The sequence below is a fragment of the Papio anubis genome, chromosome 17 (genome assembly GCF_008728515.1).
Source record: "Papio anubis isolate 15944 chromosome 17, Panubis1.0, whole genome shotgun sequence".
Classification (NCBI taxonomy): domain Eukaryota; kingdom Metazoa; phylum Chordata; class Mammalia; order Primates; family Cercopithecidae; genus Papio; species Papio anubis.
Window position 1 is genome coordinate 32,182,474 of NC_044992.1, and position 15,291 is coordinate 32,197,764.

Sequence of the window (15,291 nt, forward strand, 5' to 3'; positions counted from 1 at the left end):
GAAGAATTCAAAAGATGGCATAAATTAAACTAGTATTAACACATATTGTATCATACTATCTCAGTGTGACACAAAAAATATATTGAATCACTAAATGCAGAAAATATAGGATCTATAATAATTTATGTCAGATGTTTGTTGATGTTGATACCTACCTGTTAACAAAGTTCCCATGACATTGACAGCTAAACGAGCCACACTAAGTGACTTTGGTAATGCATATTGAATACACAAGTGAGAAAGCAACTGGATAGCAAATATCTGCAATACAAAATCCAGATATTACATGTTTCTCAAGAATATCTTTAGGTATTAAACATTATAAAAGGTTTTGTATAACTAGTAAGACTGGAGAGAGAGATCAATTGTCCTAAAGCTCCAAAATGCTCATTACCTGTTTTTCAAGTTCTGGCTGTGCAATAAGCTCAGGTATGAAATCTAGACAGATGTGCATAGATGGAATACCTGCGACCGTCAGAGGCAAAAGTTCACATGGATAACCCTATCTCAACAAGAAAGGGAAAAAAAGTCAGAAATAAAATAACTATAAAAGTACAGATAAAAATACAAATGAAAGATTTCATTTCCTTTCTGTAAAAGTTGCTCAGAAGGCTATAGTGCCCTATATGTAACCTGGCATTTCACTTTTCTGATGCACTAGAATACAGATTAAACTACCAAACATTTCATTAGGTTAAAAAAAAAACCTGAAAATCTGGATTTTTATCCATATTGCAAAGGCCCATGGTTCATTTGTGTTTTCTCTAGTTTCTAAATGAGTCCTGTTAATATAGTATTCAAAGCCCCCAAGAAAAATAAAGTTCAAACACAAAGCATCATTCTTTGGAAACAGACCTGAAAGTGAACAAGCTTAGCAATGTTGGGATCTGCAATGTACATTTGGTGCAAGAGACAACAGATAAGGCACTGAACTTCTCGAAGGTTACAGAGCAAATTGTCTTCTCCTTCCTCCATTCCCTTATTTGGAGTGTTGGTGGTAATAACACTTTGAACATTTCTTAACAAGCTATCTGGATTGACACCATTTGCTTTCTCCTCTTCAGTAGGTAGGCAAATCTCTAAGAGAATCTGGACAGCTGCGCTATCCTATAAGCAAAGAAAACGTAGTAAAAGTAAGAAGTTTCTGAGAAGCTGGTTTAAAAAACAAATCAGGATTTTATTTTCACATGAACATAAATGATAAATAACTAATTTCTTAAACACACATACACAAAGAGGTACTTCTAAGAGCAGAAGTGAGCAATCTGTAGAGCAGTGGTTCTCACCTTTTAGGATTATGAACCCCTTAGGAATCTAAAGAAAACAACGCACCCTCTCCCCATAAAAATGAACATACATAAACAAACATCATTACATAATGATGTCACATATCTCTAAGACAGATCCATGGACTCCAGTTTAAGAATATCTACTAGAAGAGTATTATGAATTCAGTTACATCCAAAACAGGCCCTAGGCAAAAATGGCTTCTACCAGAATGTCCCTTCCTTCCTCTTAATCTTCCACTTTTCCCAGGATGCTATCCTGATTTCCCTTTTTTTCAACCTGTTTAAGGCTCTGGTTTCACAAGGAAAGAGTCTACCTTACCATCCATTCCACCTGCACAAATCATTGCTCAGTCTACAGGCTTGAGCATCATTGTATAGAGCAGCAGTTTGAGGGGTAATGGCAATATACTTGAGGCCCCTATATATAAAGGAGAGCTAAAATCACTCTCATCTAGCAGAAAGAAGTAAAAAATAAAAATGAATACATGACATCCACCTGTGATAGACAGCTACTGCCTAAGACACAGAAAACAATTACTTGAGCTAAGTGATTAAGAACTTAATTATTATAAAGTGAGGTTAGACTACTTTATAATCATGGTGGTTGAGGAAAGGGGTTTTTGGTTTTTGGTTATTGTTATTGTTTTGTTTTTTGTTGTTGTTGTTGAGTCAGGAGCCAGAGTGCCTAGGAGCGAATACTGGTTCTGCCATTTACTAAATGTGTAACCATGAGCAAGTCACTTAACTTCTCTGGGTCACATTTTCGTACTCTGTAAAAATGGAGATAATACTCTGTACCTCATAGGTAGGTTATAAAAATTAAATGAGCTAATATATTTAAAGAATTTAGGCTAGCACCTACCATATGGTAAGCATTATACAGATGTTAGCTTTTATGATCTTTAATTCCTTATCTGAAATTCCTAGGAACAGATTTATTTTATTTATTTATTTCATTTATTTTTGTTGTTGTTGTTGAGACAGAGTCTCGCTCTGTCACCCAGGCTGGAGTGCAGAGGCGCGATCTCAGCTCACTGCAACCTCCACCTCCCGGGTTCAAGCCATTCTCCTGCCTCAGCCTCCCAAGTAGCTGGGACTACAGGTGTGTGCCACCACGCCCGGCTACTTTTTGTATTTTTAGTAGAGATGGGGTTTTACCATGTTGGCCAGGCTGGTCTCAAACTCCTGACCTCAGGTGATCTGCCCACCTCAGCCACCCAAAGTGCTGAGATTCCAAGTGTAAGCAACCATGCCCAGCCAAAAAACTTTTCTAAATATAAAGTTGAACTGCTTATATTGTCATGGTGTTTATCACTGCCTGACGTTTTATTATACCTGCACTTGTTTTTCTGTTGTCTGCCTCCATAATTTGACATTTGATCTTAAGAAACAAATAATCAAGGATTTTGTCTTCTTCACCACTATATACCCAGCTCCTGGAACAATACTTGACACATAGTAGGTATTCCAATAAATATTTGTTGAATGAGGCCGGGTGCCATGGCTTATGCCTGTAATCCCACACTTTAGGAAGCTGAGGCGGGTGGATCACCTGAAGTCAGGAGTTCGAGACCAGCCTGGCCAACACAGCAAAACCCTGTCTCTAAAAATACAAAAATTAGCCAGGCATGGTGGCATGTGCCTGTAGTCCCAGCTACTCAGGAGGCTGAGGCAGGAGAACTGAGGCAGATGTTGCACTGAGCCAAGATCATACCACTGTACTTCAGCCTGGGTGACAGGGCAAAACTCTGTCTCAAAAAAAAAAAAAAAATTTGCTGAATGAATAAACATATAACTCTAAACTCAGAATAGGTAAACACTAAAATTTTACTAAAATATAAATCTTATTTAAATGGTTATTTCATTCATATCATGAAGATTATTCCTTATTTCAGAAATATATCTGATATTCAGAAGCAAAGGTAACATCATTGTAATAGATTCTATAATAAAAGAAATGCACAATATGTCACCAATGTACACGGAGGGCATAATGTGCCATCTATTCAACTGATTACACTAGTAGAGAACCCCTTGCTCTTTTTGATTAAATATTACTTTAGCAAAATTTACCTGAGCAGCCAATAATGCATTTTTCAATTCTTCTCTGGTAACTTCCGGAGCATCAGTTTGTCCAACTAAGCCAATTGTATTATTCTGGGAAGGCCTATCTTGCTCTGTTTCCTTCAGATGAGCACTAAGGTAGGCTTTAGATGCAAGAAGATATCCATTCAACATGTGTAGGGTAATATCCATCAGTGGTGGGCATCTAAACAAGGAAAGCAAAGAAGAAAAATATATCAGAAAGGATATAAATTTATAAATTAGCCAGAACATGATCAGTTTAATTTAAATGCTGAGAAAAACCTGAGTAGCGCATAGTAACTTTTCCCACTGAAATACTCGTTCTCAGAAGTTTAATATATATTTCTTATTCTCTATATTTCAAAATTATATAAATAGTATTATTTGTTTCATCTTATCAGCTAAAGTCAAATATGTATAATGTAAACTCTAAAGAAAAGACGACCGGGTGCGGGCAAAACAATAATGCATGAAGAAAAAACTGTAATATATGTGCAAAGACTTGATATCCTTTATAGATAAACAGCTCTTTAAGTCAACAAGGAATATAGGCTAAAATATAAAGAAAAAATAAAATGGCCAATAAATACTGTTAAATGTCCAATCCAACAAGAATATAAATTAAAATGGGAATCTATTTTCACCTATCAAATTGGCAAACATTATATAAAATAGTACAGGAAAGTATATAATATCAAACACTGATATGGAATGTAAACCAGTTCAGCCTTTCTTTTTCTTTTTTTTTTTTGAGACAGAGTCTCGCTCTGTCGCCCAGGCTGGAGTGCAGTGGCCGGATCTCAGCTCACTGCAAGCTCTGCCTCCAGAGTTCACGCCATTCTCCTGCCTCAGCCTCCCAAGTAGCTGGGACTACAGGTGCCCGCCACCTCGCCTGGCTAGTTTTTTGTATTTTTTTAGTAGAAACGGGGTTTCACCGTGTTAGCCAGGATGGTCTCGATCTCCTGACCTCGTGATCCGCCCGTCTCGGCCTCCCAAAGTGCTGGGATTATAGGCGTGAGCCACCGCACTCGGCCCAGTTCAGCCTTTCCACATAGTAGAATGAAAATATGAAATAAAAGTCTTGAAAATGAGCACAATACTTTTGCCCCAATAATTCCATTTCTCCATGTTCTACTGGAATACTCAGCATGGGGAAATGCACATAATCACCACAGCACTATTGATAATAGCAAAAATTAGAAATAAAATATCCTAGGGGATTGGGTTAAGCATAGCGAATCTATAAAATGGAATACCACATAGCCAATTAATATAAGAATCTAGGCCGGGTGTGGTGGCTCAAGCCTGTAATCCCAGCACTTTGGGAGGCCGAGATGGGCGGATCACAAGGTCAGGAGATTGAGACCATCCTGGCTAACACGGTGAAACCCCGTTTCTACTAAAAAAATACAAAAAACTAGCCAGGCGAGGTGGCGGGCACCTGTAGTCCCAGCTACTCGGGAGGCTGAGGCAGGAGAACGGCCTAAACTCGGGAGACGGAGCTCGCAGTGAGCTGAGATCTGGCCACTGCACTCCAGCCTGGGCGACAGAGCGAGACTCCATCTCAAAAAAAAAAAAAAAAAAAGAATCTAAACTAGGCACGGTGGCACACAACTGTAATCCCAGCTACTCAGGAGGCTGAGGCAAGAAGATTGCTTAAGCCCAGGAGCTCAAGACCAGCCTGGACAACATAGCAAGACCCCCAACTCAAAAAATAAAAATAAATTTGAAAAAAGAATATTAACATGAAAAAAGGCTCACAAGTTGTTAAGTGAAAAATCCAAGTTACAAAAACATTAGATACAATTTGATAGCAAAATTTAATAACTTCCTTAAAAACTGAATCACCTGAAGTGATTCATGTGCAAGCTCACCTACTTCAGTGGATTTTTAACAATGATAAATCATTTTTTTGAGAAACAGCTGTTTTCTAGAAGTGTTATTTATTGTAGTTTTCCTTTTATTAGATACTTAACATCATTTACACATACAGTTTGTTCTTCTGATTCCTATTTCCAATGAGACCTTAACCTTACTAAACCATATTTAGCTAATTTTGCAGATTTTGTCACTTGGAGAATGTCATCCCTTGGTTGATGACAGACAAGTTTAAATATCAAATGTATCCTATTTAGTCTTCCTTACTAGTTTCTCTTACCTCTAATCCATCTAGCACAAAGCATCTTTTCCTAAGCTATAACCCAAACCACATTAGCCTAATATTGAATGCCCTCAATAGCCTGACCCCAATTTAACTTTCCAACTATAAAATGTGCTCTTCTTGGCCGGGCGCGGTGGCTCAAGCCTGTAATCCCAGCACTTTGGGAGGCCGAGGCGGGTGGATCACGAGGTCAGGAGATCGAGGCCATCCTGGCTAACATGGTGAAACCCCGTCTCTACTAAAAATACAAAAAACTAGCCGGGCGTGGTGGCGGGCGCCTGTAGTCCCAGCTACTCGGAGGCTGAGGCAGGAGAATGGCGTGAACCTGGGAGGCGGAGCTTGCAGTGAGCTGAGATCCAGCCACTGCACTCCAGCCTGGGTGACACAGCACGAGACTCCGTCTCAAAAAAAAAATAAAAAAATAAAAAAATAAAATAAAATGTGCTCTTCTCAAAAATAACCCTCTTCACGCCTTTCTCATTCTTGCTTCTAAACTTCTGCTTGTACTATTCTTTTTCTCAAAGTACCTTCCTTGACTTCCTAACCCCCATCTTTATACTATTAGATGAACAAATATTCACCTAAACCCTATGTCCACTCTTCTTTTTTTAAGTTTAAATAAAGCAGTGGGAGTGGAGAGGGAACAAAATCTGTACCTGGTTATAATCAATCAGTTGTAAATACCACTGCACTCGAACCAGCCCTAACTCCATTCTATAAAACTTTACCCATGCCCCATCTCCTCTGCATCTTTCCTGAACTTTTAAGAACATTCATTTACTACGCCATTCATCCACATGACCATATTATGTAACTTATCACGTATCTGTCTTACGTCCCATGCAGATGATAATCACTTTAAAGGCAAGCCCCTTAACTTATATACTTTTGATAGTACTTATCATAACAACTGTGATTCAAAGATTAATGATAGGAGTTAACTAAATTCTACCTTTTGAGAAGAAGCCACTTCAAAGCAATGCTTAAGTTTAGCAATTGGTAAGGATTTAGAGCCAAATGTGGAATTGATGAAGCTAACATCACTATTTGGCATGCCAAAAAGGTCACAGTTTTAATGCAGGTAATGGTTCACAAGTAACCAGTTTTTTAAAAACCTTTTTAACGTGAGGGCAGAAACAGTGTTATTCTTTACTGGTCTAAATTGTGAGAGAGATAAAAACCACTATTGATGGCACCAAAACCAAGAATGACATTTCTCTAAAGCTAGGTTTTATACATCACATATTAAATATTAAAATGTATATACATTTCACGAATAAACACAACTAAAAAGTAAGACAAAAAACTGTACAGGTCACACTGCCTACTTATCTGCAAGCACAATTAAAATATAAGTTTAAACTGAATTTCATCAATTTCTTTTGACTCTCTAAAGTACAGCTCTATAATAAAAATGAAACTCAAATGACATGTACCTGTGAACCCTCTGATCACACCTTAGGACAATGAGAGGATCTATCATCAGGTCATTCTGAGTATACTTTTGTTGTCGTACAAACTTTATTGAAGGTTGAAGTGCATTAACCGTCATCACCCATAGCCTGATAAGAAAATAATCACATGTTCAAAACAGTTTTTATATAATTAAAATCTGTAGCCATCCAGTCCTTTCTATCTTAGAAAGTTATATTCAGTAAATAATTAGAAAATAGGTATGAATGAACTTTGAAAAATTTAAGCTACAGACATCTAACCTATTATAACATCTCTTAAAAAAAAAGGGATAAAATAGTAAACACAAAGTAGTCTCAAAAACGTTCACAGTTGTAATGGAATAATCATGGCATATAAAATTAAAACCTGAGTTAAAACCTTAGTTATACCATACTTGCTATACGACTCTGTGTAAGTCACTGAGGCTCTCTAAACTGTTTACTCATCTGTAAAATAGAAATGATATAATACCTGTAAATGAAATAAACTTGCCAAAACATTCTGTATCTAGCTCCATAAATATACATCATCATTCTGGATTTATCATCATAAAGTCTCCAAGTGAGATGCCACTTTGAGATTAGACATTAATAGATTATAAAAGTGATTACTAAAATGACTGCACATCATGATTACTAAGGGTTATGCCAATACAGAAGGTGCTTGATCTTACAGTGAAGCCCAGGAATCCACCAGAGGACTTCCCCCTCTTAAATGACTGTATAAACAAGGATCATCAGACACTTAAAGAAAGCTTTTACTTTGAAAAAGATTAAAATATACAAACAGAAAAAAATGACCTCAAAAAAAAACAGAAAATGTAGGAATAAGGAGTAAAAAAAATTTTGAATTGCTAATATCCTAAAAGAATAAAATATTTTATACATGAAACAAGAACAAGAGGCATTTAAGAATATGCAGATAAAAAACAGCTCTTAGAATTAAGAACAGGGCCAGACACAGTGGTTCACACCTGTAATCCCAGTACTTTGGGAGGTTGAGGCAGGAGGATCGCTTGAGTCCAGGAGTTCAAGACTAGCCTGGGCAACATAGCGAGACCCCATCTCTACAAAAACTAAATAAAATAGGCAGGCACGGGGGTGTGCACCTGTAGTCCAGTTATTTGGGAGGCTGAGGCAGAAGGATCGTTTAAGCCCATGAGTTTGAGGTTGCAGTGAACTGTGATTGTGCCACTGCAGTCCAGCCTGGGTGGCAAAGCAAGACCCTGTCTCTAAAAAATAAGAATAAAAAATAAATTTTTAAAAAATGAACTAGAATTCTACACTTAGGCTAAATATCAATCACATATGAGAATAATTCAGCATCTCAAAAAAGTTAAGTTTACCACACTCCCTTTCTCAGGAAGCAAGATGAGTGTGTGTTCCATTCACTAAAATGAGGATATAAACCAAGAAAGAGAAAAATATGAAATCCAACAAAGAAGAGTGACAATAGCAACTCTAGGATGGCAACTGTATATGTCCCAGATGGCAACATGAAGACAAAAAGCTCTGAAAGGAATGTCTCCAAGAAAAAAAATATATAGTGTTTCTTTTGGTTTTTTTTTTTTTTTTTTTTTTTTTTGAGACAGGGTCTCACTAACGCGATCTCAGCTCACTGAAGCCTCGATCTCCTGGGCTCAAGTGATTGTCCTGCCTCAGCCCCCCAAGTAGCTGGGAATACAGGCATGCACCACTACTGTCTGCTAATTTTTGTATTTTTTGTAGAGACGGGGTTTCACCATGTTGCCCAGGCTGGTCTTGAACTCCTGAGTTCAAGTGATCCGTCCGCCTCGGCCTCCCAAAGTGCTAAGATGACAGGCGTGAGCCAATGAACCCAGCCAAAAAAATGCTAATGATACATTATCTGATGTGTTATGATTAAGTGTGAAGTAAATTTCCCCTCAATAATGAAGCTTGGGGATGAATTAGTTATTGGTTATTGATACCAATTTAAAAACCTGAGCAAATGGAAAAAAGGTAAGTATTAACTAACCCAAGGTATATGTTGAGTAAGGGGGAGGGCACTTGCATAAGAACGAAATTGTAATCAAAAGATTATCACATAGCTCAATTATAAAATCACTTCTGTAGTCATAATAATATGCATTTGAAATACTGCTTTAACAAAAAAATTTAATATACCCGTGTTGGGAGAAACAGGAAAAGGGGAAATGTGTATTAGAAGAAGTGGGACTCACAGGAGAGGAAGCAAATAAGAGAGCTAACTAACCTTCACCTTGTAGAGTAGAAAATCAACAGATAATTTCTAAATTGGAAAATCAGGAAATCACAGTCATTATAAAAGATATATGGGGAGGATATAAATACCAGAATAAAAAGATAAAAGAGCTGAAAATAGTTGTCTCTGGGGAGCCAAAGTCTAAAATAGAAAGGTGTGAGGCAGATCTTATATACTATTTAACTTCTTAAGTTATGTGCATTTACTCACATAAGTAAAAATTAACTTTCCAAAGTATAAATAGGACCAGATCTCACCCAGACCTACTGAATCAAAATCTCAGTTAACTCAAGCCCAGTATTTTGTTTTCTAGGCATGTCCAGGTGTTAAGGATCCAATCTATGAACCAGCAGAGACCCAATGACCAAAGACAAACTTTGCTGCACACTGAAATCACCTGGGGAATCTTTTAAAAAGTACTGATGCCTGACTCCCACCCACAAACAGTCTGATTTAATTGGCATGGGTTCCAACTTGGGGATCAGTAGTGGTAAAAACTCTCCAGGTGATTTTAACGTGCAGCAAAACTTGGAACAACTGCAAAGATCCAAGATACAGCAGTGATCTAAATCATAATTAGCCACAAATAACTATACATGATAACCCAATTTTCAAGAACTTCCTAAAGTTAGAAATACTGTAAGGTTTCTATTTCAATAAAGTTTGCTTTTACTTAAAGATATAACAACCATTTAGTAGTCTTAAGAAAGGAGATATATTGTCATACGGTCAACAAATACTGCTATGAGGGTCTTGTGAAAAATTTTTCAAACAATTAAATTTAGGTTACTGTATATTATCACTGCTCTACAATTATCTATTACATATAACAATACACTGAATTTACCTTCTAGGCATCACAGTATTAAGAACCATCCATAGTTTATTGACTGTTTGCAGAATTCTCCGTGGAACCCCTGAATTCAACAGCTGGCTCATATTGGATGTTAACACTTCTGCATATGGTATAAGTTCACTGGCAGAGAGTAGAGTCAAGTGTTCTATAATCTGCATCACTTGTGTGTGATTTACTGGGACAGCTGAAAATGCTAAAAAGAAAATTTAGTAATCATAATCTGAATTCTGTACAGTTTATTAAGCAGGAAGTAATATTGTTCTCTCAGACTACAGGCCAAACAAATCAAGAAAACAATGTGGCTAAAAAGTAACTATAGTTACTTGCTATTGTTTCCTACAGAAACCTAGATACAATTTCCACTAAACTTATTAAAATAAGGGCCAGCTGGATGCAGTGGCTCACACCTGTAATCCCAGCACTTTGGGAGGCCGAGGTGGGTGGATCACTTGAGGTCAGGAGTTTGAGATCAGCCTGGCCAACATGGTGAAACCCCATCTCTACTAAAAATACAAAAATGAGCCTGTAATCCCAGGCGTGGTGGCAGGCACCTGTAATCCCAGCTACTTGGGAGGCTGAGACAGGAGAATCACTTGAACCCAGGAGGCAGAGGTTGTGGGGAGCTGAGATTGCACCAGCACACTCCAGCCTGGGTGACAGAGCAAGACTCCATCTCAAAAAAATTAAAAAATAAGGGCCCTTATTAAATTAAAAATTCATGGAAGTGTAGTTGTTCTTTCATAAAGAACAAAAATATGTTTTTTTTAAAGATCACATTAATGGGATAGGCGTGGTGGCTCACACCTGTAATCTCAGCACTTTGGGAGGCCGAGGCAGGAGGATTGCTTGAGTCCAGAAGTTCAAGACCAGTCTGGGCAACATGGCGAGACCGCATCTCTATAAGAAGTAAAATAATTAGCTGTATGTGATGGTGCACCTGTGATAACAGGTACTCAAGAGGCTGACACAGGAAGATTCCTTATGCCCAGGAGATGGAGTTTGCAGTGAGCTGCGTTCCTGCCACTGCACTCCAACCTTGAGCCTGGGCAACAGACCCTGTCTCAAAAAAAAAAAAAAAAATCAGACTGATCTTATTTTTTATTTTTTCATTTTAGAGATGGGAGTCTTGCTATGTTGCCCAGGCTGGTCTTTTTTTTTTTTTTTTTAATCCCCCTCCTGCCTTTACCAGTGAAGAGCCCAGGATGGTTTTGAATTCCCGGCCTCAAGTGATCCTCCTGCTTTGGCCTTCCAAAGTGCTGAGATAACAGGCATGAGCCACTGCATCCAGCCCACACTGATTTTAAAAACAGGACTGAAAAAGGAAAATATGCTGAAGTATTGCTTTTGATAGCTAACATTCATTGAAAGGTTCAAACTTCTTGAAACTTTCCTCCAGGTGGTCCCCTTATAGGATGTAAGCATCCAGAAGATTGCTGTTACTAAAAAATATCTAGAACTATGCTCTCCAATAATCACTAACCCCATCTGGCTATTGAGCATCTGAAATAACTAGTCCAAATTGAGGTGTGTTATAAGTGTAAAATACACAATAAATTGCAAAGACTAAGTGCAGGAGTGTAGTGGGGGGTAAAATATCTCATTAAAATTTTAATATTGATTACATGGTGAAATAATATTGGCAGGCCGGGCACGGTGGTTCATGCTTGTAATTCCAGCACTTTGGGAGGCCAAGGCAAGCAGACTGCTTGAGCCCAGGAGTTTGAGACCAGCCTGAGCAACATGGCAACCCCTTCTCTACAAAAAATACAAAAATTAGCTGGGTGTGGTGGCATGTACCTGTAGTCTCAGGTACTGGGGAAGCTAAGGCAGGAGGATTGCTAGAGCCTGGGAGGCAATGAGCCAAGGTTGCACCACTGCAGTCCAGAGTAGGCCACAGAACAAGGCTCTGTCTCAAAAAAACAAAAAGAAAAAATATTGGCCATATTTGGTCAAATAAAATGATTATTTAAATTACTGTTGCCTGTTTCTTTTTATTGGAAAGTTTATAGGTGTTATAGCTCACATTATATTTACACCTATTATATGTAGGTGTTATAGCTCACATTATATTTCTATTGGACAGTGCTGATCTAGAAGAACATTCTCCATTAACAGCAAGTATATACTCCTATTCCACTGCACTTATTTCTAACCAGTTTAGAACCTTTCTAAAACCACACCACCTTTTTAGTGATACAATATAGAACCTATGAGAGAAAAGATACAAGCACATCAGAAAGAAATGGTTAAAATTCCTGGCCAGGCACAGTGGTTCACGCCTTAATCCTAGCACTCCGGGAGGCTGAGGCAGGAGGATCACTCAAACTTACAAATTCGAGACCACTCTGGGCAACATGGTGAAACCCCATCTCTACAAAAACTTAAAAAATCAGCCAGGCCTGGTGGCTCATACCTGTAGTCCCAGCTACTTGTGGGACTCAGGTAGGAGGATTGTTTGAGCCCAGGAGGTGGAGGCTGCAGTGAGCTGAGATCACGCCACTGCACTCCAGCCTGGGTGACAGACAGAGAGAAAGACACACACAAACACAAAAGGAAAGGAAAGGGAAGGGGGAAAGGGAAAACAGAAAAAAGGGGGAAAGGAGTAAAGGAGTAAAAGGGGAAACCGGAAAAGGGGTAAAAGGGGAAAGGGGGGAAGGGGGGAAGAGGAAGGGGAAGGGAGCGTAAAATTCCTTAAATGCAAAGAGTATTTTATATAATTAAAATATATTCACCAAAACATTGTTATATCCACAGGAAAATTCTGTATAAGATTTCAATTAGCCTAGCATCTCCTTGTACTACAAAAGGGGTTAAAGAAGTATCAATAATTTACTATACCTTCTTGGAGTTGTTTGGGAGAATGATTTTTAGCATTATTAGTCAGGAGCATTCGCCGTAGCAGGGCATCAGTCCCTGTGATTTCTTCTTCACAAATCCAGTCATCCACAATACATAAATGTGGGTAGTTAGTAGCAAGGAGACGTAGTAAAGCTGAATGCAACCCTTGAAAATTTACAGAAAATCAATTGGATTCTTCATGCTCAAACACCAGAAGCTTCCCCACCCCTCTCATTTTTATCAAACCACCAGCCCACAAGGAAAGAGGGTTATGCTCTAAGTCAGTGATTCTCAAAGAATGATTAGATGGCTAGGCACAGTGGCTCACACCTGTAATCCCAGCACTTTGGGAGGCCGAGGCAGGTGGATCACCTGAGGTCAGGAGTTTAAGACCAGCCTGGCCAACATGGCGAAACCCTGTATCTACTAAAAATACAAATATTAGCCGGGCATAGTGGTGGGCGCCTGTAATCCCAGCTACTCGGGAGGCTGAGGCAGGAGAATCGCTTGAACTGGGAGGTGGAAATTGCAGTGAGCCAAGATCACACCACTGCACTCCAGCCTGGGCAACAAGAGCAAAACTCCATCTCAAAAATAAAAAAAGAATGATTAGAGCACCACCAGCATCATAAGTTTGGGAAGCTTGTTTCATGTGCAGAATAATGAATACCATCCCAGGTGGTGAGATCAGAAGCTGTAGAATGGAGCCCTAGGAATGTGCACTCCTTGTGTATGCAAACTACAGTTTAAGAACTTGTGTATAGTCATTTGACCAAGGGAAACTGCTTAAATGAAGATCCCCAAGTAATGTGATAAACAGTGAGCTGGGAACTACTACTCATAAAGAAAGCTTTCAACTTTCTTCCATCCCACCCAACATAATAGTCTCCTAAAGTTGTTTGACATAGCAATGGTTCAAGAGTTCAGGGAAGAGGAAAAAGGAGGAGAAAAGAATGTCCATTTGGGGACTATCATATATGGTTTGGAAAAGGTCCTACTCAGAAATACTGACAGGCTTCTGTAGAGAACATGCCCTTTCCTCCAACCCTGTTGAGAATCATCGCTATAGATGTGGTAAAATTAAAGTTGCCACTTCAAATACCTGAAAGGTCTCAGGTACTTTATGTACATTTTCTCATCTCTCCCTAACATTCATACAAAGTAAGCAATGCCTCCCATTCTACCGTAAGGAACAAACCACACTGAAAGACATGTATTAACATTAACAACTCTAAAGTCACACAGCTACGTATGTCAGCCAAGAGAAGCAGTACTGATGATACCCACAACAGGGGGCATTTTATCTTGGTTCCAGAAGTATCAAAGAAGATCAAAAGAAATGGGAAAACTTGTTACCAAATCAAAGCCTTATTTATAACATTTTACCTATACCACAGTTTGACTATTCATGACTATTATGTATAATGTTAATAATGAGAGGCCTGCACGTGGTGGCTCATGCCTATAATCCCAGCACTTTGGGAGACTGAAGGGGATGGATCACTTGAAGCCAGGAGTTCGAGACCAGTCTGGCCAACATGGGGAAACCCTGTCACTACTAAAAATACAAAAATTAGCCATGTGTGGTGGCACACGCCTGTAATCCTGGCTACCTGGGAGGCTGAGGCACAAGAATTGCTTGAACCTGGGATGTGGAGGTTGCAGTGAGCCAAGATCGTGCCATTGCACTCCAGCCTGGATGACAGAGCAAGACGCTGTCTCAAAAAAAAATTATGACACCATACAAATGCCTATTTAGTTAATGAATTAATGAAGTACTACTATGCTAAGTGCTTCGCACATAAGTACCTAATAAATATTGTTGCTACCATATTATTATCATCATTATCAGAACAGTAAGACTACACAGTAGTAGTAGGAATCAAAGTACTTTAGATCTAATTATCCCCTTATTATGCAAATCAAATGATACCACTGCTTAATCCCAGTAGAAAAAATACCCAGTTCCTTTCTCATAGAAACAGCTTAAAATTGATGTTTCTGTGTTTGAAAAGACATTGTAACAATCAAAAATGGCGGTACTTAAACATTTAAATTTCTAAATGCATACAGGAGTATATATACAGTTAAAATTATACCCAACCATCACAAAAAAGACTGCTTACAAAAGTGTAAACTAATCAACATTTCATACTCTTTTCAATAAAGCATATCAATTGCCAAATGCTGTTAAAAATAACATTATTTTCTGGAAACAGATTATACAAAGAAGCCAGGCATGATGGCTCACACCTGTAATACTAACATGTTGGGAGGCTCTTCACTTGAGGTCAGGAGTTTGAGACTAGCCTAACCAACATGATGAAACCGTGTCTCTACTTTAAAAAAAAAAAAAAAATTATACA

At 38.5% G+C, this 15,291-nt stretch overlaps 1 protein-coding gene across 3 annotated transcripts in view; it reads right to left on the bottom strand.

The window, feature by feature from the left end:
• INTS2 (integrator complex subunit 2) overlaps nucleotides 1–15,291 on the bottom strand; it is a 64,044-nt gene that overhangs the window by 3,514 nt on the left and 45,239 nt on the right. For all 3 annotated transcript variants that reach the window (XM_021929116.2, XM_031657490.1, XM_021929117.2), the window contains exons 17-23: nucleotides 12,926–13,090; nucleotides 10,079–10,280; nucleotides 6,972–7,097; nucleotides 3,363–3,558; nucleotides 856–1,107; nucleotides 395–502; nucleotides 156–261 (exon numbers count right to left, since the gene is read on the bottom strand). In XM_021929116.2, the coding sequence (XP_021784808.1) occupies nucleotides 156–261; nucleotides 395–502; nucleotides 856–1,107; nucleotides 3,363–3,558; nucleotides 6,972–7,097; nucleotides 10,079–10,280; nucleotides 12,926–13,090 (1,155 nt within the window). The remainder of the gene's footprint in view (nucleotides 1–155; nucleotides 262–394; nucleotides 503–855; nucleotides 1,108–3,362; nucleotides 3,559–6,971; nucleotides 7,098–10,078; nucleotides 10,281–12,925; nucleotides 13,091–15,291) is intronic.